This window comes from Callospermophilus lateralis, chromosome 6 (assembly GCF_048772815.1).
Source record: "Callospermophilus lateralis isolate mCalLat2 chromosome 6, mCalLat2.hap1, whole genome shotgun sequence".
NCBI lineage: Eukaryota > Metazoa > Chordata > Mammalia > Rodentia > Sciuridae > Callospermophilus > Callospermophilus lateralis.
Window position 1 is genome coordinate 151,769,472 of NC_135310.1, and position 27,843 is coordinate 151,797,314.

General features: G+C 37.6%; 1 protein-coding gene across 3 annotated transcripts in view; it reads right to left on the reverse strand.

Moving 5' to 3' along the window:
- Dtnbp1 (dystrobrevin binding protein 1) overlaps window positions 1-27,843 on the reverse strand; it is a 122,930-nt gene that overhangs the window by 37,983 nt on the left and 57,104 nt on the right. For all 3 annotated transcript variants that reach the window (XM_076859229.1, XM_076859228.1, XM_076859227.1), the window contains one exon: window positions 16,566-16,588. In XM_076859229.1, coding sequence (XP_076715344.1) covers window positions 16,566-16,588 — 23 coding nt within the window. The remainder of the gene's footprint in view (window positions 1-16,565; window positions 16,589-27,843) is intronic.

A 27,843-nucleotide genomic window follows, 5' to 3' on the forward strand; every position in this document is an offset into this window, starting at 1 on the left:
CTCACAATCCAAATAAGCCATGTAAAGATATATGGTATTGTGAAGTCAGTGAAGGGCACCCCCCCTTTTTTTACTTTTATTCCAGTGTGAATTTTTTTAAAACAAAAAATATACAGTAATATAAACCTGCTTCTCACAAGTCTGAGAAGATAAAACATCTGTTCTTTACAGTACAATGATACAAAATCCTCTGAAAGTAATTATTTGTGCTGAGACAAAGCAATCTAAGAAGAGTGATCAGAGAAACTCATTGCCAGAAGCCATCTGTGAACTGTGCATGAAACAAATCAGCGTGGCCACCACTGGGTAGGAAAGTCTGGTATCTGGGAACTCCCAGGGGCACTCCTGCAGGTTTGAGACTTTCCAATACATGTGATATCCTACCTTGCTCTGTGAGGTTCAGCATTGCACTGGAGTTGGGGTGACCTGCTGGAGCTACATAGCCACCCAGCCTCTCAGAGATGGGTCTAGCTTGCTAAGATACAAACAACCTGTTGACTGCCGTGAAGCAAGACTTCACCCACTAAAACCCTATCTCTGCTTTGATGTACTTTCCCTTAAGTAAAGAATCGGAACCATTTTTTTAGGTGTTCTGTTCCAGCTCCTATGTGGACTGGAGAAATTATCAGGCATTCCACCTCTTTGACCCTAATTTCTGGCTTTGTTTCTTAATTCTTCACTAATTATTTCAGACTTTCTTTTATCAGGTGGCTCATCACTTCCTGAGCAGAAATTGCCCTGGTATAATAACTCATGAGTAAAAAAGAAAACCAAATAACTCATTCATCCCCTGAGATGCTGCCACTATTCTCCCAAATCCCTGTAAGGCAAGTGACTATAGAACATTTCTTTAATTCTACAGGAATATTTCCAATTACAGCTGGCATTTTAGTATTTGACCTCACAAAGGCACAAATAGAACTAGCAAGCAAAAATGTCACACAAAAAAGTACCCTCCTTCCGGGGCCAAGAAGGAGAAAGTGCTACTAAGGTTGCTGGACCTAGTGTAAAATAGCTTTCAGGTGGCCATATATTTCCTTTTGAACTTTATTATGTAGGGTGGTGAGAAAAACACTTCTCAAAAAATGGCTGGTTCAAAATAAGCCCAGAAAATAATACATCCTTAAAGTTTTCAGGACAGGAAAAACTTTTGGCAGCTCTATTCTCTTTGGTAAGCTTCCTGATGCCTCTGCCTCCTGCTTTTGGAGACAGCACTTTGTGCTCAGTAAAATAAGAGGAAATCAATGAGGACTGAGGAGCAGGGAGGGAAGTTTGAGAAAAGGGTGGACAAGGAAACACTGTAGGGTAGCCAACTCTGGTGAGGTGAGGACAACCTTAAGAGAGGGCCTTAGGAAGGGCTGTCTCTCTCTGGCTACATTTTGCTGTTCAGGTGCAGGCCCCATGCAAGCAGGTCCGACTTTAAATTATCAGACTGTGTCAACAACATAACAAGACAATGGCACAGGTTATTCCATAGTACTAGAAAAATTAATTACCCTAGAGAGCAAAAAGTCTGAGTATTCATTTCATGCTATACAACAAAGTAAATTCTAGGTTAACTAGAATTAAATAACAAGTAGAAATTAACTAGAATAAAGACTGTTAGAAATCATAAGCTAATATTTATCTCTTAATATTGGAAAAAAATTTCTATACATAAAAGCAATTTTTAAGATATTCATCCAAAAACAAAAATACTAAATTTTTATGTGTATAAAAAAGCAAAAAAAAAAAAAAAAAAGAAAAAAGAAAGAAAGAAAGAAGAAAGGAAGGAGAAAAAAAGCCAAATAACTAGCTGAAGAAAGACATTCCCAATAAATATGCCAACAGCTTTCCTAGGCAACAACTTCATTCAGATCTGCAAGTACCTAAATCCACAACTGAAAGTGGCCGGGAGCATAAGTAGTTTACAACAACGGAAGATTATTAAATCACCTCTCACCTCACCACCAAACCCAAACAATAATCAAATTTTATTGTTTTAGTAAGGACAAGAAGTAAATTCTCAGATGAGGGTACACAAAATAGTCACATGCAACGCACTACTACTGAAAAGTGTGAACTTGCATGTTTCTAGAAGGTTGGTCAACACACAAGGAGACTATACAACATACCTCTAGCCCCTTGAATACTGTGACCATAAGAAGATATGTAGGCAGAGATGTTTATTACAGCACAAATTATAATTAGCATAAACCAGCACCTATCTAAAATTTCCAATTATGGGGAACTGATATTTTTCAAAAATTTGTTGATGTAGGATGGTACTCCTTTCATAATGTTCCCAAACAAGGAACAAAATCCTTTATATTCTATTACAACTTTGGATGATATATTCATACATGTGTATTATGCATGTACATAAACTTCAAAAAGTTTGAAATTATTTCTGACTAATAGTTTGATTTTTTCTTGGGAACTCTACATATTTTCTTAATTTTCTAAAATTGGGATGCACTGCTTTAAAAATCATTTAAAAAAAAATAAACTGCAGATGGATACCCTTCAGATATGCTCAGAGATCGAGTTCACACAGCACAACAGGCTTGAGTCCAGGATTTAACAATTTTTCTAAGATATGATGCTAGAACAGAAAAAATGGACACAGTCTGAGATTCATTTTAAATTGCCACTCAAAAATCCCTATCTGAACTAGAGAAGACTATTTGAGAAATAGTCAAATATTTCATGTCATACTCGGGCACAGAGTAGGGGGTAGCCCTGGAGGCCTTGAAAGACTTTCTTGCAGTCCTTTGTTAAGTCTCATTCTAGATTCCAAGTGTAGAAGAATACTTTAGAAGTTATGGCACATAAATCAGACTTAAAAAAAAAAAAAAAAAAAAAAAAAACACTGGGTTTTTGTTCATATCTTTAAAGTAGCTAGTCTAATAAAAGAAGAGGAATGTGTGGAGACAAGTAAGTAGTTAAAATGGAGTAAAAGGGGGCTGGGGATGTGGCTCAAGCGGTAGCGCGCTTGCCTGGCATGCGTGCGGCCTGGGTTCGATCCTCAGCACCACATACAAACAAGTGTGTCTGCCGAAAACTAAAAAATAAATATTAAAAACAAAAACAAAACAAAACAAAAAAAACAAAAAATAAAATGGAGTAAAAGGGGCTGGGGCTCAGCGGTAGCACACTTGCCCTGCATGTGTGAGGCACTGGGTTCGATTTTCAGCACTACAAATAAATAAGATAAAGATCTATCAACAACTAAGGGAAAATGTTTTGTTTTGTTTTTTTTAAATGCAGTAAAAGATGAAATCTCACAGACATCAGAGTATATCTCAAAAATTTGCCTTTTGTAAAGGAAACTTGCATCTATAAAGGAAATTTTATTAATAAAGGTATATGTACCAGATAAAGAATTATTTTAAGACAAAAAAAAAAAAAGTAAAAGATGAAATCCCAATAAGCTACTAGTTATTAACATTTGGGGGGCAGGTACTAGGGTCTGAATTCAGAGTCTCACATATGCCTGGCAAGTGTTCTAACACTGAGCTCCATACTGGCCCCTTCTAATTGGGTCAGAGTCTTGCTAAGTTATCCTGGCTGGCCTTCAACTTGGGATCCTCCTGCCTCAGCTTCCAGACTAGCTGAGAATCACAGCCATGCACCACTGCGCCCATCTATATAGGTAGTAAATTTTAAATGATAAGTAATAGTTTTCCTTCTTTTCTCTATTATAATTTTATTTTGGTGCTGGGGATTGAACCTATAGCATCTTGTATGCTAAGTACATACTCTACCAATAATATGTACTCTCAGCTCCTAATGTATTATGAATGTAATAAAAATAACAGTATATACTCACATACCTCTAATAGTAGTTCTGATATTCTATGTCACATTAATTTTTTTTTTTTTTTTTTTGTGGTACTAGGTATTTAACCTCGGGTGCGCTTAACTACTGAGCTACACCCCAGACCATTTTATATTTTATTTTAAGACAGGAGCTTGCTAAGTTGCTTAGAGCTTCACTAAATTGCTGGGGCTGGCTTTTAACTTGCAATCCTCCTGCCTCAGCCTCCTGAGCCAATGGGATTATAGGTGTGAGCCACCACCCCCAGCTTCTCCCCCCTGCCCTTTCTTTTTGGTATCAGGATTTGGTATCATTCTTAACCACCGAGCCACATCCCCAACCCCACATTAATTTTACTAAATGAAAGAAAGAACAAATTTTGATTCTAAGCTGATATATTTCCATGTTGCTTTTTGCTGGTGCTAGGGACGGAACTCAGAGAACCACTGAGCTGTATCTCCAGCCCAAATATTATTTTTTATCACATCCTTGAAATTACTGAATCATTGAATATACAAATATTTTAACTTTCCAATTAAACCTAACTAGAACTGATTAATCATCTTCATATCCTGTTTTTGACTGTTCATTTCCATCTTATTTATAACTATATTTATTTCATATATATAACTGCAATTAGAGTCTTGAAAGTGAATGGAATATTAGTAAGTATTCTATGCTAACTTCTTTGTTGTCTTATACAAATAATTTAAACGATTCTTGGGGCTGGGGTACCTAGTGTGGTTCTCTCTCTAGCACTCTTCAATAAATTCATAAACAAATAATCCTGAAGAAAAACAGAAAAATGAATAGTCCAGTCTTGTGTGTTTCCTTAGCTATTTCCCCTATCACAGGGTAAACACTGATTCCTCAAATATGACGAAATCAGCCACATTTCACAAACTGTATTTACAGCATGAGAAAACCTGTGCAGGGAAAGACAGATTAATATTTAAATAGGAGCAAGTTTCTCAGTTCAGTTGGTCACTTCACTTCTCCCTTGTCTAGATAATACCCATGGCAACCACAAGTTTTCTGAGAAGGTACAAACTCCATCTGCTACCCACAGGAGTTGAATGCCCAGAGCTGTAGGACCCCACAGGTTCCTGTGCAGCACAAACCTCCAAGTGAAAAAGCTCAGTAAATCATGAATTCAGTAGCTAAAACCTCTTTTTGAGCCTGACAGGTAAAATTTTCACAGAATTCTCCTTTTTGTGGTACTGGAATTCAGCTCTGTAAAAGGTATAATTTTTGCTGTCAAGTTTATACCATATTTCAGCAAAAAAGTAATGAAACAGAATTGCTATATTTATTCATGATAGCAAACATTTATGATATACAACAAAAATTGTCTTGATCTACTCCTAAAATACTCTATTGCTATAATTATCAATCATACAACAGTGGTATATAATCTTTCTAAGAAACCACAGGAAAGTAACACTTAAGCTTCACCACCAGAATCTCAGACTCTATTTTTATGTAGTTAGCCTAAGCAAGCTGTCAGAGTGCCAATTCTTCTATACAAAATATCATCTTGGAGAATTTCAGGCCATGCCACAGTATGACATCTTATGATAGGGTATTAAAATAAATCAACTAGGTCTAAAAAATAAACTGTCTCAAAACCAAAATTAGAACAGGATATAGATATTTCTGTACCATACAACATAGATACTTTCTTTAAACACTTTTACATAAATATAAACCAGCACAGATACTTTCTTTAAGCATTGTTACATAAATACAAAACAGCTTTTTAAAGACAAATACATGTATATAATAACATGTGACAAAAAGAGAAGGAGCAGACATTTAAAAATCTTGCCATATTTACCAACAAATCATGACTTTCAGGGAGTAATTTCTTAGATGAATAATTTAAAATATTAAAATTTAACACCAAATTATACCTATAATGAAATTTTTACTCTTAGAACCACCATGTTAATATGACTGAGAGAAAACCTATGATTTGCTATACATCCCCTAACAGTACTTAAAAAATAAAGACTAAGGTTTTCACTACCTCCATTCCCATTAGTTTTTTTTTCCTGATTAACATTAAATAATGAACAAGAATGTGGAATAACTCCTGCTGCAACTGCATTCCATTAAGACTCCAATTTCATAATGAATTCCTGACCTATCATTTTATTTCAGTTAACATGTCTTAAGCACAGAGCTGGGATGGAGGCCAGTGGTGGAGCACATGCCTTGCATGTGGGAGACCCTGGGTTTGATTCTTAACACCAAAAAAAAAAAAAAGAGAGAGTCTAGGCTTAAATAGCTTGAAGATCTAAGGCTATACAAAGAATGGACATGATAGAGGGAAAAAAAAAAGAAGAAACTTAAAGTCTCTTAAATCTATCTTCGACTTCGATGTACCTTGTCCTAATTTGTAATCTCAAAAACAGAGTAACCATGATGGACTAAAAACTTAGTGACAACATGCACTTCTTTCATTTTCTCCACTTAACAACAAGCAGGCTTCTACCTGTCAGGGTAAAGTACATACAATAGGTCATAACATATGCCCCCTTAAAGGCCTAAGAACTATTATTTCTAATATTTCTAATAAGTAGTAGCTATTAGAAATTCTTCCTCAGTTACTCAATGGATAGAATAATATATTGCTCAACAACAACAAAAATTTATAATGATTGTTTAAAATATAATTACAGCAAATTCCTTAACTTTAATATCCTTGCATATGTAAATATGAAAATGCCAAATACACATATCATTAAAACCATGCCCTCTAACTAGAGGTGATAAAGAATACACTTAGGTTTTTTAAAATTATAAAAAATGTATACATTTTAACCCATATGAAGCATTATGACATTTTAAAAACCCACTTTGATAATCAGCCATTTTAGATAAACCCATAGAGTAGCATGGAATGAAGGTTAACTTTTCTGTCACTGGTCATAGCTCACATATTTAACTATTAACTTCTTGGAAAATTAACATACCACCAGCAGGGGATGCTGAATTAGTTTTATGGAGCTGCACCAGAAGAAATGGACTCATTATTCTAACAGCTGTGCATTATTTTCCTGGCATTTTATATTTATCTTTTAATATAATGCTGCTTCATAAAAATGCTTGCTTGGTTAATTTCACCTGATGGATGAGAAGATATATGTTATAAATGCAAAAGTTCCAAATTCCATGCAACATTTTTTACTTGTTTGAGATTTTAATTCAGTAATTATTACTTACTAGTAATATATAGAAACTAATGATTTTCTTCTTTTACGTTCAAATCAGGTTGAAATTTAATTTCTTCTTTTTAATAATATATCATCTGTATGCCATGCAAATTACAGCAATGTCCCCAAGTATGGAGGTAACACCTTTAAAGAAAAGCAGCTAAGGAAAAATATGAAATAAAGTTCCACCTACAGGGATTCCTCTGACTATTTTCGGTGAGTCCCGGAGATGACATGGATGTGAGAACTGAGCAAGTAAACAGAAGCAATGCTGGTCAGGTGAAACCTCCAGTTACCAGGCAGCTTCCCTCATCTGCATCTTCAGGGATGTAGAACAAAGGAAGTGAGGCTGGAGCAGAAGCAGGTTTTTCCAAAGAAACTGTAGTTTTTTGCTGATTGCTTAAGCAGACATACATCAGAATCTACTGCCTCTATAAAAGCAAAATGCAAGCTCTCAGGGGTTCTGGTGTACAAAGATATATACACCGATCTAGGACCATACCAAATGCTGCTCAAAATTGCAGGGGGAGGATGCTGAGAATACACTAAATCCTCCCAAATCTGTCATCTAGGCACAAAGATGTGTTAGTAACCCACCACAAGACAGAAGAAATCTTGCTCTCTGAAAGTAATAACATAAAAATTAAGAATATGGTTCATTTTATGATACAAGAGCATCTCCAAGTTTCCCCCATCTCATATTTAGTGTAGCTTTGGCCTAAAGGTTCAAATTCAGCAACACTAACCAGTGGCTTGGAATGAGCTATGTATTTTTAATAAGTATCTTAAATCATTACAATTCCAATAGTTAAAACACTTATCAAGTCTTTTCTTATTTTAAAAACAATATGCTATAAATCCCACCCACTCTGGTTCCTTCTGAATCACAACTCCATCAATCAGCACTCTCACTTTATCTTACACCTCTCCCTCTACAGTCTCTTCTCCCTTTTCATATAAAATACACTTGAGCACCCCACCGCCCCCCACTCCAGCCCCACCCCCTCCGCTAAATTCCTCCATTCAGCATATGCAACCAGAAGAATGAGAAGTTATACTCCGTTTATGTATGGTGTGTCAAAATGCATTCTACTGTCATGTGCAACTAATTAGAATAGATGATGACAATGACGATGATGATGATGATGATGATGATTTATGGCTGGGGATTGAACCCAGGGCCCTGTGCATGTGAGGCAAGCACTCTACCAACTGAGCATTATACCTAGCCCTAATTTGTTTTTTTTTTTTTTTTTTTTTTTGTAATTTAAAACAACTTGTCGACGTGATCCCAAATTTAGAAGGAAATGCAAGGACCTAAAATAATCAAAATGGTTTTGAAAAATAACAGAGTTGGAGGACTTTGACTTCCTAATTTCCAAAACTTATTACAATGCTACAGAAATGAAGGTAATGTGGTATTGGCAGTAAGGAGCAAAATGGAGAACCCAGAAACAAACTCTTATATTTATGTTCATTGGTTTTTCTATAAAGGTGCCAAAACAATTCAATGAGGCAAAAGGTAGTCTACTAAACATGTACAATCTGCATTAAATGATCATCCAAACAAGTGAGACTCTTTTTTTTTAATCTTTTAAAAAATGGTTCTAAAACAGCTGTATGTCAATATGTAAACAAATGAACTTAGAGTCTCACCTCACACAAACACAAAAATTAAGAATGGACAATTGACTGCCAATAAGTAGAGCTGTTAGGATTAAGAAGAAACTACAACCCTCATACACATTGTGCACTGATGGGAATACAAAATGGTACACTCTGGAAAAGAGCTTCACCATTTCTTAAGCTAAATAATCATACAGTCCAGAAATTCTCATCCATACACTCAGAAGAAATGAAAATACAAATCTACACAAATCTTGCACAGAAATATGTATAGCAGCATTAGTCACAAAAGCCTAACCCTGGAAATAATCCAAATGTCCATCAACTGGTGCAGGGATAAACAAAATGTGGTATAGTCATTTGATGAAATATTAGCTCATCAATAAAAAGAAACAATCTACCAAATCGGCATCTTTCTTCCCATTCTACCATGGCCTTCATTAAAATCTTTTAAATAGCTTTCAACTAATCTTTATCTACCTATCTACCTACTTATTTATTTATGAATGATACTGGTTCTTGCTTGTCACCCAGGATGGTCATGGGTAGGTTTAAGTGACGCTTCTGCCTCAGTTTCTGAGCATCTGGGATTTCTGAGATAACAGGTATACACAACCATGTCTGGCTAGAACTTCTGTTTCTTTCTTGTTTTAAAGGTAATTCTTCTCCTTCTCTCTCTTTTTTTTTTTAATAGCACAGAAATCAAAACATAAGCATAGAACATAGTATATACTGTATAGACTCACTTGAAATTATTATGGATTTCCTTTGGCGTTTCACAGAATCATATTCTACTTGGGAAGCCATAATCCTGAGATCCAGAAACACTATGAAATTTTAACTAAATAGGTTGCATTTTATGTTCAGTATTAATAAATGCCTAATTATTTAAAATGCTTTTAAAGCATCATTTGTGCAACTATATAATATTTGATTCAATTCAGTCATCCCTGAGTATCCATTATAAACTTCTCCCTAGTTTGTTTTCTAGTTTTCCCTTGGCATGGTGGTAGAGTCCAACCTAGAACCTCGTGTATGCCAAGCAAGCAATGTACCAATAACCTGCAGTCCTAGCCCTGGTTTTTAACTTTTGTACATTTAATTAATTAATTTAGCAACAACCAGGAGTTTATTAGAAAAGTGAGGATAAGGTACAGTATAGCACTGCAGGGACCCACACCAAGGAAACGAGTGTGGCTCTTCAGAGTCCCGGGTTTTAAGAGTTTTGGGTTCCTTGGGTCTTGCCTTAGTTTCCCATCTCCCCACTGCCTTAATTACCCTTTGTATGGTTCTCAGTATATTTTGTGAGGGTCATGAGGACCTGGTCACATGGGGTATGTGAGACAATCTTGAAAGGATAGTTCCTTTCAGAGGTTATAATGAACTGTGACTGGGAGAGTTTTGGCATATGAGTTCCCATTTTTTAGATGTCTCTTTTGATAAGGGTCCTGTCCTGTGACCTATGGACTCTATTTGATGTACATGTGATGTCCTCCCTGTTAAGTTACCACCCTTCATTGTCCTTCCCGTCACCCCCACCTGCCCAGAGCTAACTACCTACCATTCCTCCCCTGGACTTGGGTCCTTAAATTTTTTTTTTAGGGTAACTGGGCATTGACTCATTCTGGCTGCTTCTGGCTGAGAGAAGGAAATATTAGGGGAAGGTGATCTGAAGCCCTTGCTGTCAGGTGGGGCATGGGCAGTTAAGGGTATTTAGCCTCAGAGTGAGAGGTAGGTCCGTGGCAAGTATCAGGACGAAGAGATCCTATCTAAGGCTCCCCAGTGGTAACTGGCAGGCAACTTGACAAGGTGTACACGGGGCAGGGATCATGGGTTTCAAAGGTTTCGTTCATGATTGGCTAGCTCCATTGCTCTTGTTTGAGGTGAGGCAGAACATCATGGCAGAGTGTGGTGGAGAGAAGGGTGTAGCAACCAGGAAGGAGAGAGGTTTTTTTTTTTACATCATCCTTTGTCAATTTTGTGTATAATATTAATAATATACACAATCTATGTAATCAATTAATATAGGAATTCATTTATGATATGTGAATATGCATATCTAGGGATACATGATCAAAGGAACTTAGTAATGGTTACAACTGTGAACAAGAAGTGGGAAAACCCAAAGGGTTTCAGGGTAACAATATCAGATTGGCATATTAGGGTGAGTTTTCTAGGATCAGATAGAAGATAAATTAAAGAAAAAACAGGTCTAAAATAAAAGAGGTTAGTTGAACCAGAGGTGGTGGTTCATCACTACTTCCAGCAACTCAGGAGGTTGAAGCAAGGAAGACTCAAGCTCAAGGCCAGCCTGAACAACTTAGTGAGATCCTGTCTCAAAATAAAAAGAGCTGGGGATGTAGCTCAGTGGTAGAAGACTTGTCTAGTTTGTGTGAGACCCTGGGTTCAATTCCCAGGACCACAAAACACAAAAATAACCCCCACCCCCCAAATCCCCACAATACTCCTAGATTCTAGTTTTCTTGCCTACTTCGGTTGTTTTGCATGCTCACACCTGTCTAGATACCACTGGTCCAAAGGCTGTGCATCATTTGTCCTCTGCCTACATGTCCAACTTCATCCCTCACCACTTCACCCCACACACCATATGTTTCAGCCATGAAAAATTATTTGTAGTTCCTTCAGCAAACTAAAATTTCACTTGAATTCTTGAAATAAAAAGAAACATCTCTGCATCTATGCAATTGCTCTTTCCTCTTTCTTGAATGTCCTTATTATCCTTTGCAGCTTGTGAGTACACATCATTCAGATCAAGTGTCCTTGCTTCTCTTTAGTTGATTACTTCCACCTTCATGTGCTTATTTCTATTATCCCTAGATTATAATCAATTGTATATTTGCTTTTCTATCCTATAAGATGCCACATTATTTAGCTCCTTGAGGACAGAGGACAGTTATGTCATCCAATCTGTGTTTCTATCACTTAAATATTACCAAATGGCAGCCAAATAGTTTTGCCTTACATGTTAAGCTAACTCCTAAACTGACCCAACAAACTCTACCCAAGTTTACCATCTATTATCACCAACAACTAGATTTGTAATGTTGATAAGGGCTGCCACACTGGTAACATGTACAATCTGCATTAAATGATCATCCAAACAAGTGAGACTCTCTTTTTTATCTTTTTTTCTTTTTTTTGGTGGGTTCTTTTTTGGAACTGGGGATCGAACCCAGGACTTTACGAATGCAAGGCAGACGCTTTGCCACTGAGCTACATCCCAGCCCAAGTGACACTCTTAATAGAAAAACTCTGGTCTGGATGACCTCTTCAACTGGATGACTTCTATTTACACAAATTTAGTCATTATCATCACTGGGAATTGTTCCAACTATAAGACCTCAAACTGAAATTCTTTGTTGGGCCACAAGTTCAGGAATTCCTTGTTGAAATTCCTCTTCTACCTTGACACTGAAAGTGTTCTGGTGGTCTGGTCAGGCCTCTTCTGTTCATGGCCCATCATGTCAATGATGCTCTTATTGGCATCCATGACTACTGTGCCCTGGAGGACCATCATTTATGCTCTTCTCATCTTCCAACTCTATGTAACTAAGGCATATTGTTTTTTATTTCTAGTTTTGAGCCTAGACCTGAAAATTCAAACTATCTTTCCTTAAATGGATTCTCTCCAAATTTACTTCAATCCTCCAAGTCAACTTTTACCTATTTTATCAACTATCTTTTCCTCTCTCAGGGAAACGAATATCTCTGGATCCTCTCCATATGACTTAATTGGATACCATTTCTTTCCATCTTCTTTAAGATCTTGATCAATTCCTTTAACATCTTCAATTTCACCTTCTCCCTTGACCTTGAGCCTGGTCTATCTCAGATTACATTTTCATTTCTTTCCATTCACCAAAGAACAGTTAGTTCATATCCTCTTTATCTCTTAATTTTCCCTTCAGCAATATAATCTGGATGCTCCCTTTACAAACAGCCCTTTCCCATCACCAATTACCTATTCATTGTCAAATACAGTGGGATCTCCCCATTCTGCTCAATTTCTTTGAGAAACTTCTATTAGTGATTTCTACTTCTCTTTTTTTAAAACTTTCTTTTCTCTGGGTTTCCTTGTCATTAGGTCTTCGTCCTATTTCTTAAACCCTGCTGGTCCTGTTTATCCAAAGGTTTTGTTTTCCAGAGCCAAACCTTACACATGATTATATAGTAATGGGCTGGCCTTCGCTGCCTCTCCCCAATGCTCTCATGATCGTGTTCATTGTGATGGTGACCTCCTAACTCTTTCATGTGTGCACTCTGTTAGTCACATTTCTGACATGTTCAGGTAATTTTATACTGAGTATCAGATCACAATGACTCTTCTTATGTGATACAACTGGTCCCCTCTTGGCCATTTAACATTTTTTAAAAATATTTATTTAGTTGTAGATGAACACACAGTATCTTTATTTATTTTTATGTGGTGCTGAGGATCAAACCCAGTACTTCACACATGTGAGGCAAGTGCTTGACCACTGAGCTACAGCCCAGCCCGGCCATTTAACTTTTCAAAAATCAGCTAATACTGGAATCCATTAAAAACATATACAAACACTTTAACTTAAAATATAACCCTAGTTTTATTCACTAATTCTGTGAGCATAGGTCTATAGATTGGAAATTCTTGCATAAGCCATCCACTTGGATGAAAATTTTGGTATTTGTTAAAACAGAGCAGAAATTTAGGATATATCACACAATCTGTGTGCAGTGTCTTTTGAGATTTTTAAAATTATTTTCCCTCAAATATTTTCTAATTCTTGGCTATACCTTTTGAAACAAATTAAAGAACTGTTTACCTATTAAGTTTTCCAAAGCAGCCAACTTCATTTTATTATAGTTCTTCATAGCACTGAAGTTTCATTGTTTTATATAATATTCAATTAAACTGCATATTACAATAACAACTAGCATGAATAACTCTGTTAGCCAACACCACTCACACTGGGTTAGCATTCAAATGAATTAGTAGAGATGAGTATCCGGGAGTACAGGCCAGTAGCCTGCCAGGCACAAGCACTCAGCCCACTGCAGGTCCCAGTTGGTATGTCATACAGAGAAAATGGAGAATGATAGTTAATTTGGCAAGGTATCTATGTGAAGGCAAAAAGAGCAAAGGTACAGAGTAAGAATAATACCCAGTCCTAGATCTCCTTACCTCTGCACCTTCCAGTGGCATAATATTTCTAGACTTCTACTTTGAAAATGTTAAGGAAATTTTTAAAGTTTATACATGAAATTACAATCTATTTTAAAAATTGAAGTGGGAAAATGATTAATAATCCCTGAATGAAAGACATGTCTACTCATGGCCAATTTCCAATGTCTTTAGGGCTATGAAAAACTTCTTCATTTATGCTTACAATGATAGGATTCCTTCCCCAGTGGAAACAAAATTAGGACTTTTAAGATTTTACTCTCCTAGAAAAAAAAGAAGTGGGGGCAGGATCTCATGTAAATCCAAGGGAGATCAGTTGAGAGGAAAGGGATCAATGAGTGGTAGGGAGGGAAGTGGTGGGGAGTGATATTGACCAAATTATAAAGTTATAGAGTGGGCATGTACAAATATGTAACAATAAATCCTATCATTATGTACAACTATAATGTCCCAATAAAAAATGCAGAAGAAAAATAAGATCCTTTTCTCCTCTTTCTATGGTCTAATATTCAAGTGATTGTCACTAAACAGTTCAAAGGAATGTGATATTTGAGGAACAGAGAAAACTTTCCTACTATCAGCAGTACAAAACAACTGATTTTAATAATACTGTAAATATCTGCCTTAAGTAGAAGTGAAAGGTTGAATATACTCAATCAACCACAATGAAGTACAGAAGTGGGTCCAAAAGTTGGTGAATAATACTCATCTGTATTACTAACTTTCAGGGTTTTTAGTTTTGTGATTTGGTCCCCAAAAGTTTCCCAACTTAGAAAAGGCCTTCTAAATAAAAGTCAAAGAAAGCAAATGGAGGAAGTAACATCTGTTGTTTTCCTGAAACCTAAGAAGAAAAAACAAAGGCAACATTCAAAAAATAAGAAATTATAACAATGTTTAAATGAATTTTTAAACCTTTTTTTTCCCTCTACAAATACTTTGGAAGTACAATTTCTGGCTATTAGCTTACTCATGCTTTTGAAATATTAGCAAAACACTCAAGAAGAAATTATTGTTGTTGTTGTTGTTGTTGTTTTAGACAGGGTCTTGCCACATTGCCCAGGTTGGTCTTGAACTTCTGGGTTCAAGTGGTCCTCCTGCCTCAGCCTCCAAGCAACTGGGATTAGGAGTGTGCAGCTCTTACTTGGCACATGTTACCACATGTACTAGCTGTAGTTAAAAGAGAATATCAAAACCATTTGTGCACAGCAAAAAAGCAAATGATTTTTAAATGACATTAAAACTAAGAATCTAGATATGATGTAATCCTTAATTTAGGGTTTGCTCAAATTTGAGAGCTGAAATTAGTATGTGGGTGGATCTGATGCACTATTAAATGTTGTACATAATTAGGGATGTGCATATAAACAAGATATTTCAGCCTAAATTGAATTATTCTATTAAGTAACATGCAATACTACCTAACCTTTTGTAAACTGCTGGTCTCTTTTGTGAATATCTTCATACTAAAAAAAGAATGATTCAGCTCTAAAATGCAAGTAAAACTGACATTTTACATAATGTGTGTCCCTGCCTGTCTTTTAATATTAACTTGATTTTTTCTATCCCTTAACATTATGTAAGAAGATGCTAGTCAACCAAAAGAAAAAGAGGAAAAGGAGAAATTTATGAGGATTTCAAATCTTAAAATAATGTCCATGAGTGGTGGCTCATGAATTGAATAAACACCATGATAACCATGATAATACATTTTATCACATGATTGTCTAATATTACTTTCAACAAACTGGCCCCAAGCTTAATCATTTACTACAGCTGCAGTGGTTTTGTGGGTCAAAACAAGTCTGTTCAACAATAGCCATCATAGAATAAGTCTTTATACCTTTTACCTTGGGGCTTAGTCATTTTTCTAAAACATCTCAACAGATTAGACACATTGATAATTCAACTATAAATGATATGTTGGAAAATCTTTAATCATTCGGCAAATCTAAAGGTCAATGCTAGTTTATGTGAAATATAATAAGCATGAAATCAATCTGAAGTGATTTTAAAAGTAATTCAAGGTCTTCCATGTTCCTGAAATGAACATCTCTGAGAACAGTGATTTCTATTATTTAATTGATAATGAATAATTGAAAAACAGAAACTGGAAGGGCCCAGAGCCGCTGGAGAGTTTGTAGTTTTCTGTGTTTCATTAGGGTTTCTCTATGAACAGTAAGGGTCAAAATGACCAAGAATTATTGTCCAGCATCCCTCCTTCAAAAGCTCCTTAAAATCAAAAGGTACTGCTAGGCTGCTTTCTGAATCTCAGAATCGGAGTTTCTACTTATACAGATGGAGAAGCTGAGCCTGAGAAGGAAAGAGACTCATCAAAGTCACGAGACAGTGTCATTTCAGGACCCAGCCCTGAAAGCCTCTTTAAGCAACTGTGGGGGCGACTGCAGGGCACACATCCTGATCTTCATCACTATCCCTTCTCCATAATACCCAGACTTTGCACAACAGAAACCAGTATCTTCTGAAACTATGATTCTCAACAACCTCAAAGCTGGCAACATGTCTTCCTAATACTGTTTATAACAGTCACAGCAGAAACTCTCACTATCAAGACCACTTGTGATTAAATAAAACCTATGAAAACAGGATTAAGCAAACTTCTTTTTGATGAAAACTGTTTGATTTAAAGGGAATGAGTTCTTTTCATCATCATCAAGAGAGAACATCTGACATCAATTAATTCTCAACTATTCTTAAAGCAAAGAATTAAACACAAAATTACCTTTGAAGGTTTCAAGCTCCTTCCTGTAGGAAAAAAGAAAACGCAAATTTAAAATGATGTATTCCCAGTGGAAATTTCTCTTAACAGTATAATAAAAATTTATGTACTTTAAATACCCAGTTCTGGATGCTCACACATCTATTGTGCTTTATTAAAATTACCAATACCATTGGCCTAAAGCAACTATTTTCAGTTATTTCTGTTATTACCTATTAATGGCTCAAAAATTCTACCAAAATTCACACTGTTAAAACACTGAAACATATTATAAGAATGAAGAACATTGTAATGTCAGCTATGAACCATCTTACATATACAAGAATCAATTTATACAAGCACTTAATACAATTTTGCTTTCACTTATAAATACTTTTAAGGTCTTTAATTTAAGATTATCCTTTACTCTCTTTTTCAATAGCAAAGGAGAAGCACACATCAAAGGATTGAAGCTCATGGCTCTTCCTGTTACAAAAGGGCCAAACCTCCGGGAATCTTTTGGTTTGTTTTTGTCAATGTCAATTAAGGATGTTGAAATATAACATCTCCTGAGGAAATACAGAGCAGAGGAAAATAGATGATGGATCATAAAATAAACATCCTGTGACAAGCCAAAGCAAGTTGTTTTCAGGTTTTCCCTTATAACTTTGTGATTATGTATTTTTCTCAGTACCAGTACTAATATAGGTAAGTTTCTTTAGTAAAGACTTATTATTCTGGGGCTGGGGTTGTGGCTCAGTGGTAGAGTGTTTGCCTAGCATGTTCAAGGACCTGGTTTCTGATCCTCACCACCACATACAAATAAATAAAATAAAGGTATTGTATACAACTGCAACTAAAAAATAAATATTTTTTAAAAGACTTGTTATTCCAAAGTACAAGACATTTATCATTTATTTGCACTCTAGGTTTTACAAGAAATATAGAGATGTTTTGAATTCTCAAATCAGAATTCAACATTCTTGTTTACAATACCTCTCATGTTCCAAAAGAGTTTGCTACAAGTAACAGCTGTCAGGCAGGACTGGCAAGCTGCCCACCTAAAGGCCAGGCAGACACTGTTCCTGCAACAGTTGAAGTGAATGTTCTTAAATCAGATGGTCACTCCACTCTTCTTTTTCTAAAAATGCCCACTTTGTAAAATACTTCATCACCAGAATTCATAAACTAAGAAACAGAATATAATTTTCACTCCTATCTTTTAAAAAAACAGCATTTTTCCCTTCAGCCAATGGTTAACTTTATTCTTAACTTCCTTCCCCCCACACCTTCTCCTTTGGTTTTTCAGTACCAGGCACTGGACCCAGCCTGTTCTACCCCTGAGCTACATCCCCAGCATCCCCCACCCTTTTTAAAAAATTTACTTTGAGACAGGGTCTTGCTAAGTTGCCCAGGCTGGACTTCAACTTGCCATCCTCCTGCCTCAGCCTCCTGAGTATCTGGGATTTCAGGTGTGTGCCACCATGACAGGTTCAACTTCATTCTTAAAAGCTTAGTTGGATACAAGTTAAAGGTGCCTAATACCTAACATAGCCTCAAGTCATGGGATGAAGGCCAAAATGCATCCAAAGAGAATCCTGAAGATGCCTTCATAGAAGCAACTTCAAGGCCACTGATAACAGGGGTGGTGGGAGGTGAAAGAACATGCAATTCAATGTTCTAATTCTTTTTTCTTTGATTTCAATCTTTACAATCTTTGATTACAATCTTCTGATTGCTTCTTTTAGAATATGATTATAAGGAGAATTTCTAAAAAGGCATTTCTAGTTAAAAAAAAAGGAGAACTCAGAATAGTAATTTCACACACACTGGTCTTTCCTTATCACCCAATCCCAAATACCAAAAATCATAAAAGGACACACCCAATCCACCATATGAATTAGTAATTACTCCATAGAGGCACTGCCTCTCCTGGGGAGCTAGCCTGCTTCCCCTCAACCTGCTGCTGCCACCTCTGGTCAACAGGAAACTGCTATGGGAAGAAGCCAAGCCTGGCCCAGATTTCTTTTATGCATCCTTTTATACATGGCACTGTGCCCCACAACTCCACAACTGGTGGCAGAATCTCCAAGAAACTTCCTTTGAGAGAGTGAGTCATTACTGTACTCAGGTCCTTAAAAAAAAGTCTGGTTGAGGTAATGGTGGTACAGATAACAGGTATAAACAAAAATCCCTATGATAAGAATTTAAATGAACTATTAAAAGGAGGCAGCAGCACTAAAAGCGTTGGCATTTCGGTGCACCCCCACCATTTTTTTTTTTTTTTTTTTTTTTTAGCAGTAACAAGAACTTTGAAATATGGAAGCTATAAGGGAAGGGAGGGAAAGGCACAGCCAGCAGTGAATTTGAAGGCCTGGGACACTAAAAGGTGCAGGCTACATTTAGGAAATGCTTCAGAATAGTAGTAGCAGTATTTGAGCAAGGATTTGTCTGAGCAAACTTCAGATCAGCAGACTGAATGAAGGAAAGACAGTTCCAATAAAAAGATAGAGGGTTAGCCAGATGTGATGTGCACACCTGTAATCCCAGTGGCTCAGGAGCTGAGTGGGTGAGCTCAGGAGCTGAGCTTGGGTGGGTCCAAAGTTCGAGGACAACTTCAGATACTAAGCAAGGCCATAAGCAACTTAGGGACACCTGGCCCCAAATAATAAATAAATAAATAAATTTAAAAAGGGCTGAGAATATAGCTCAGTGGTAAAGTACTCTTGGGTTTAATCCCTAGTACAAAAAAGAAAAAGAAAAAAAATAGAGTGGGGTGGAGGTTCTCATTGCCAGTCTATGAGGTTTGTTTTTATTTTTAGTAGAATAACATGGGCAAAGACATACTTTATAAAGCAAGAACATTCTAGCTGTGATGCATAGATGTACTGGCAAGGGAGAGAATAAAAGCAGGGAGCACTCAGAAAACTATCTGGATTTACAGAAAAGCTGATTCATGCCTGACAAGAGCAGCATAAGCAGCAATGGCAAAGAATTGGGAGGGCTTGAGAACTGCAGAGGAGACACAAGAGCCGTGGCACTGGATGAAACAGAGGTAAGTAGAGGAAGGAGGTGGACATGAGGGTTCTAGTCTGAATCACCAGGAAGAGATTTCAGAGGGGAGTGCACACATCAGTTTTCGACATCTGCTGAAATCACCTGGAAGGCTGGAAGCCTAAGTCCAGCAATGCTGCATAGATTCCCGTCTCCTTTAGCCTACTCAAGGATTCTGCTCCTACAGATTCCTTTTTCCCCACTCTTGTTAAACAAAACTTATGGGAGGGCACTGTTTTGGACTGAACTCCTGCACTAGGCTCCAAAAGACCAGATCAAACTAAAATGGAGTTACTCATGCTAAGTGCTACATAATTAAATAGAAGCTTTACGAATAAAGTTCCTAAACCAGACCAATTTTTCCTGGAAATAGGAAATTCCATTGCTCTAGATGGATATAGTTTAAGCGTGTCCCCCAAGGGTTCGTGTGGTGGAAGCTTGGTACCAGTCAATATTTCAGTTTTTTATTGCTGGGACCAAATATCAAATAAAAACAAATTAGGGGAGGAAAGTTTATTTTGGTTCATGATTTCAGAAGTTCAGTTCATGGTCCCCAGACTTGGTCAGCTTTGGACCTGAGGTAAGGTAGAATACCATGGCAGATGAGCATGGTGGAGGAAAGCTGCTCTGTTCATGACAGCCAGGAAGGAGAAACAACTCCGCTCACCAGGGGCAAAATATAAACCCCAAAGGCACCTGACCAGTGACCTACTTCCTCAAGCCACACCCTATCTGCCTAAGTTACCATCCAGTTCATTCATTCAAGTGAATTAATCCACTGATTCAGTCACAGCTCTAATCAGCTTACAGCTCTCATCATTTCATCTCTCAACATTCTTGCATTGTTTCACAAATGATCTTTTGGGGGACACCACATATCCAAACCATAACATAATAAGGAAGCCCCATCTACGGCAACCCTTACAAAAAAAGTAACTTGATATTAACTACTATGGTTTGAATATTGTTTTTCCCCCACCAAAACTCATGTTGAGCTTTATTCCTCAATGTAACACTGCTGGGAAGTTGGGCTAGTGGGAGGTGTTTGGGGTCCTGTGGATGGAGCTCTCATGATTAGATTAATGCCACCTTGTAGGAGTACGTTCCCACAGGACCAGATGAGTGACTGCAAGGGGACACTGTATGAAACAAGGCTGTTTCTGTCTTCTCTTAGCACACATTTCCTTGCACACACACTTTCCTCCCACACACGGAGCAGCAAGACACCTTCAGGGATCAGATGTAGCCAAGCAGCTGAAGACTTCTCACCTCCAGAATTGTTAACTACATAAACTTCTTTATAAATTACCCTCTCCGGTATTTTGTTATACTAATAGAAAATGAACTGATATATTAACCAATCAGCTTTTTTCCTCTTCTGCTACTGCCCAGTAGGAACTCTCATTCTGTTCTGTAGAAGGGAGCTGCCCCAATTCAATCCTGATGAGTGAATGTCAATTAGATCTACAACTAAATGTGGCCACTTTGTCTTTTGACAGTTCTGGTATCCATATGAAAGGACCTGAAGGAGATTTCTGTGACCCTGAGACCCCTGGAGAAGCACAGGGAAGGTGCCACTGACATCCTCTCGGGGTCCTCTGTCTTTTTTACCTAGATGTTGAAAGTTCCTTCCAGGTCTGAAACTCTGCTCTCTTTTCCTCTCTGAATTTGGGGGCACCAAAGGTTTGTGCTGTGACAGCGCACCTGAAATTTTGGGTTTGTGGTGGCTAAGAGCTGTAGTTCTAAAGGTAACTGGACAGCAGACACAATAAATGGTTATTGCTGCAGAGGATGTAAATTCAGGCCTTTGGAATTCGCTGGGATTTAAGGTTTTCTCCTCTTGGTTTCTTCTCTTCTTTGCTCTGAGGTAAGAGAAATCATTGGCCAAATGGGGCAAGAGATCTCGGCAACAGAAACACTGCTTGACTGACAGGCATAGGTCAGGCACTTAGAAGCTATGAGAGTGGTCACCACCAAAAAATAAGCCTCCCATGAGAGCACAGGCTGGACACTGCATGGGCTGGCTGAGTAAGGTCACCGTCACACTGAAGCAAGTCTGTGCAGCACAGGACACTGGGAAAGCATTACATGACCCAGCCCTGTGAGGTTTCCCTCTTAGGCTTTTATCTCAGCTATGGAAGACCCAAGATACATGTAAAAATGGAATCTCCAATGTCCCAGAATATTATCGCCTCCTTCTAGTTCACCTGCTCTTTTCAGGTATGAGAATTATGGCCCTGGAAACTGCAAATATTGACACAAATCGCAAAATCTGACTAAAGAGTTAGTTTAGAATTATAATAGTCTTTATGTGGAGCATTCCATATGAACATGACTGTTCACCTAAGATCTATACCTAGATCCCAGGCCTCCAGGACTGTTGAAAGAATGGATTCCTTCCCTTTTCCCCAGCTACTGGGCATTGAACTCAGGGATGCTCTACCACAGCCCTTTTTATTTTTGAGACAGGGTCTTACTAAATTGCCCAGGCTGGCCTCAACCTTGAGATCCTCCTGCCTCAGTCTCCTGAGTAGTTGGGATCAAAGCTAATATGCCACCGTAGAGCACAAAGGACCTTTTGAAAAGCCATTCCTGAAGTGTTTCCCATTAACACTGAACAGTTCTAGACCTGCAGGAAAAAGAAAGATGAGTCTCACTAGTTTTAAATATCACTGGGAAGCCCTTTTCTTAAGGCACTCCGGCTTCCAACAAACTGATGACATTCCCCAGGCCAACAGAGTCATAAAAAGACAAAAGATGGGAAGCTACAGGACTGGCTGAACTAGTAATCACAACAGAACATTTCCAGGGACCTTCAAAAACTAGATAAGAAACAAAAGGCTTCCAAATTAACGGCCTGCAATCACAGCAGCTCCACGGTAACCAGCAACCTAGAATGATCTCTGGGCCAACATCAGGAACCTCTCTAGCATTTGAATCCTAAAACAGAAGTTTAACCTGTACATGTGACTCATGACTCCCCACCCCACCCCCCGAAAAAAACATTTCTATTTGCTATGTGATACAACTTGGGTCAACTTATGGGACAGAGACTTTATTATACCTAAGGTAAAAAGTCCAATGCTAATGGAGATTTGACTCTGGAATTTCCTGATCCCTCTGAGCCAGATCTATGTATTTCGTATTTCTCCATAATGGAAACTACTCATGAATATGTGTATTTTTATGGCAATATAGTTACTTGCACAAATCCAATAAGAATCTGGTTCCCTCCCCCATTTTTAACAGTATACAATTGGAAATGTTGGTTTGGTTTCCTAGTCTTAAGAGTCCAATCTGAGATTCCTTATCAAAAGTTCCACTAAGGCCTGTCTTGGGGGCACACACTTAATCCCACCAACTCAGGAAGCTGAAGCAGGAAGATCACAAGTTCAAAGCCAGCCTCAGCCACTTAGTGAAGCCTTAAGCAACTTAGTGAGAGCTTATCTCAAACAAACAAACAAACAAACAAACAAACAAAAAAACCGGTGAGGGGTGGCTGGGAATGTGGCTTAGTGGTTAAGTGCCCCTGGGTTTAACCACTGGTTACCCGCCCCCCCAAAAAAAAGTTCCTGGGGTGAATTCAGTGATATTATGCTTGCATAGCACATGCAAAGCTCTGAGTTTTATCCCAAGAACTGCAGAAAAGAAAACAACAGAAAAGAAAATTCTAGCAATGCAAATTTAAAAATGAGACTATGTGGTTAATCCCTATTCTTTCTGAATTTATATAAATAATCATGTCATATTTGATAAAACTAAACTTATTTTACAAACAAATTAGTATTACTCTGATTCTTTTTGGTAAAAATGTAGATGACAGAGTGAAAAACTATGTTTCAGAATAAATACCACAGTACATCTATTACTGGACTGTGGATAGAATCAGACCAACACTCAGCAAATCATAATGAAGCACTGTGGATGAAGAATGACTAAGAGCACATGTTTTTTCAAAGAAGATCTTGTGTAATTATAGAGTAGTTTATTCTTTATAAAGTTTGGTCACATATTATCTCATTTGAAAGCAACTTGCTAAGGCTGGGGTGTGGCTCAGTGACAGAGCACTTGTCTAGCAAGCACAAAGCCCTGGATTCAATCCCCAACACCACAGTGGAGGAGAAACTTGTCACTTGCATTTTAAAAAATATGAGTCTCTGCTGGGCACAGTGGCACAGGCCTGTAATCCCAGTGACTCAGGAGACTGAGTCAGGACGACTGCAAGTTCAAAGCCAGCCTCAGTAACTTAGTCAGACCCTAACCAACTTAGGGAGACCCTCTCTTAAAATAAAAAATAAAGCTGGGCTGGGCACAGTGGTGGATGCCTATAATCCCAGGTGTTAAGCACCCTGGGTTCAATCCCTGGTATAAAAAAATAAAGTAGAATAAAGCAGGGTGTGGTGGGGGAACACCTGTAATCCCAGCAGCTGGGGAGGCTGAGGCAGGAGGATCATGAGTTCAAACCCAGTTTCAGCAAGTTGTTTAGTGAGGCCCTAAGCAACTCAGCAAGACCCTGTCTCTAAATAAAATATAAAAAAGGGCTGGGGATGTGGCTCAGTGGTTGAGTATACGAGCTCAATCCCCAGTATTGCACCCCTCTGCCAAAAAGATAAAAAATAAAAAGGGCTGGGAATGTGGCTCAGTGATTGAGCACCCCTGGGTTCAATCCCCACTACCAAAAAAGAAAAAAAAATGTTTGAGTCTCTTTTTTCTCATAGTTTAATACTATTTTCAGAAGATCTAATAGGTAGAATAGAAGTGGCCTCTTTTGGATTTTACCATATTGTCAAACTTACTCAATTTAGCAAATGTCTCTTCAAAATTTATCATAATGGACATTAAAAAAAAAAAAACCCAAAACCTTACCAGACTCAAAAGCTAACAATATTTCCAAAAAGTGAAACAGCTGTTTAATTATTTTCTTTGCAGGGGTTGAGTTATAAGAGCAGAATTTAAAAGAAAGCCTATGGGATATTAGTAGATATGTAGAAATCAACTAAATTGGACCCTCATATGCAAACTTGGTAGACTGAAGCCACTGGATAAATGCCTCCAAAAATATAACCATCTCACAAATGGAGCCATTCTCTCTCCAAACACCAAACTGCCTCCCTAGGACAGTTCATGGTAAGAAGCTAACAGAAATACAATGTTCAACACACCAACTGTGGAATGGACTTTGAGATGTTTCTTCACATTTGAAAATGCCCAAGGGGAAAAAAATTCAAACGATGATCAGCAGTACTTCTTGTAGAAAATACTTCAACAGGGTCTCTTTGTTATGGTGGGTGGACAGAACCTACCATATTACAACTCATTCACAGGAAAGAGCTCCCAAGGTTGCTCTCCAAAAGAACCACCAACTTATCACCACCACACCAGGCCTGCTGTTTCCCAGCACTGTACAGCCATGTGGCACCACCTGAAGATGTGTGCCCAAATGGCTTGGTGGGTTTGTGGCTGACACGGTGCAATGGGGAGTGGGACCACAGCCTGAGGTGATTGTTCTCAAGAGTGTCCCTGGAGTCCCTACTCTCATGTACTCTTTACATAGTACACACGCAACAAGACATTTTTAACATCTGTAAATAAAACCCTCTTGAAAAGCAGCTAGTTAGTTCACTGTAAATTCTTGTCACATTATTAATATAAATTAACTTTATATTTTAAATTTTGGGGGGCAGACACAGCTTCGAAAGTTATAAGGTGACAAGAACCTAAGATGTTGGGCATTTATTGTTGAAAAGAATATGAGATATAGTAACAGAGAAGATTCAAAATTAAAAACAAAACAAATACTGGACTCCAGAAAAGTAACAAAAATCTTCGGAACTGGTTGGTTAGTTGTAGCACTAAGTTACACATGGTTGCCTTCCATCTAAAAGTGCAAAAAAATATAATTTTCCTAAACCTAAATTTTACATGAAAACCTATTTCATTTAGAAGCTCTGGAAATGGGAGGCAGTTGAGGCAAGCAGGATAAGACAGGGGAAATAAATATTATTGGGTCCTTACTATTTAGACACCGCATCTCATTCAAAGCATTATATACAATTATCTCCTTTAATCCATAATTTATCAATTTTTTTTTATACCGGGATGGAACCCAGGGTGCTCTACCACTAAGCTACATTCTCAGACCTTTTTAATTTGAGGCAGGGTCTTGCTAAGTTGCTGAGGCTGGTCTTGTATTTGGAATCCTTCTGCTTCAGCCTTTGGAGGATTACAGATCTGTGCCACATTCCTCAGCCACAATTCCCCAGTTGTAAATATCATCATTCTCACTTAAGACATGAAGAAAATGGGGCTTGGTGATGGAAGGTCACACAACAAATAGATAAGAGGGCATAATAAATCCCACAGTGCTCTGACTCCAAATGACTCTCTTCAGCATCCAGATGTACTTTAAGGGCCACATTTTTGGCCTCTCTGAATGCAAGCTGTGGCTCACTTGAGATATTTAGGCCTGACCAGAAGCTTCCTAGGTAGGCTACTATGTTTATTAGATACCAGAGGCATGAATATGAAACTTAAGAGAGCTATGTCAAACTTCATGATCAATATCTGGATCTACCCCACTCCGTAAAAGTGCATTCATTTTAGGAAACTATTGAAACTGAAGTTGAAAGCCATCATTATTGATGTAAATATGAAGTAAAAAACCAGATATGCCCCTGAAGATGTCTTGTGATTTTCAGAACCAAATTTCCAACACACCTTTATTCTTACTGATGTACTGAAAATGTTCAGTGACCAGCCATGGCAACAAACTGACTAGAAATTTTTTTTATTATTGAAACTATTAAAATAATTTATATTACCTGTATATTGCTGATGTTTTCAAATTCAAAATTTTAATTGGCTAACCAGTTTCCTAAAAAAAAAAAAAAAAAAAGAACTCCCCCACCACTCATTGTCTAATCAATGGTCTATAACTTCTCAGCACTCTGGTCTTGCCCTGCCACCTAAAACTGAGCATCCTTCAGGCTTGATGTGTTTGTGGTTGAGGGTACAAGGAGGATTTCTAACACTCACCATTTACCCCACTACAAACATATTCCTGGTTGACTGTCACCACTACTGACAACCACTGCCACTCCATCCTGACAACGAACCTCACAATCAATGCAGGTGACAGAAGCAAAATCCTGTTCACACTCCAGGGAACCCAAACCCAGTGCACAGAACGTTTTGTGTGGGGACGACAAAGGTACAAGCAGGTCTGGTTTACTCTAACACTGCCGCTTCCTGGCTCTGCAACTCCTGGTAACTTATTCAATCTCTTCTAGTCTCGTTTTCTTATTAGTAGAGAAGAGTGTACACCTCCTCAAATGGTCATTCTGATGATTCTATGAATCAATTTAGATTAAGATTTTTAAGCACTGTGTCTGGTACATATTAAGTACTCAGTAAATCATCATAACTTAATTTTTCTTGAAGATGATGAGAAATCTTAATCATATCTACATTTTAGAAAAAAATGAATATCTTAAAAGTATATAAATAAACTGGGGGACAAGACTGTAGACAGGGAGACTAATTGGGAGACTATCACTATAACTGAGGCTGCAAACATGTGGACCTGCACTCAGAAAGGAGCGGCAAAGACAGAAAGGCAAGAACAGAGAGAACTAAAGAGAGATGACAGGAGAGCAAGAAAGGGGTTATGACTGTTAGGCTTGTGAGCTGAGTACATTGGTAAGAGGCAGGGTCTCATTGAGATAGGATAGGGTCATGTTTTTCTGTGGAAGATAATCTAGGGCTTGGTGCTCTTGGGCTGTCAGGAAACCCAAGTAGAGGCCTCTGGATGGCAGCTGGTTCTGATGGTAAAAAGATACATAATCTGAAGACAGTGATTTGATATCGACTGCCATCTGGATAGAAGATAATCAAGGGTGCAGGAGAGCTTACCTAGGGTGGGCATGTAGGATGGAAGGAGGCAATAACCAAGATCATAGTACAAGAGAATATCAAACACAGGAGCATCTATAAAGCAAACTAAAACAAATGCAAGATAGAGATAGAAATTTAGAAAAATAATGTTGTCAGTTTTAAGAGATCAGATAATTAAAGATCAATTTGTAACAGATTTATCTACCTAAAAAGCTATGAAAAAAAATATAAAAATATTTAAAGTGCATCATGATTTGTTTCTATCAATATTTTAATATTATACAAAGTTTATATATAATTTTTTTGTATTAAACAATATTTAATTGTGGTATGTCATGCACCTTGTTCATTCAAT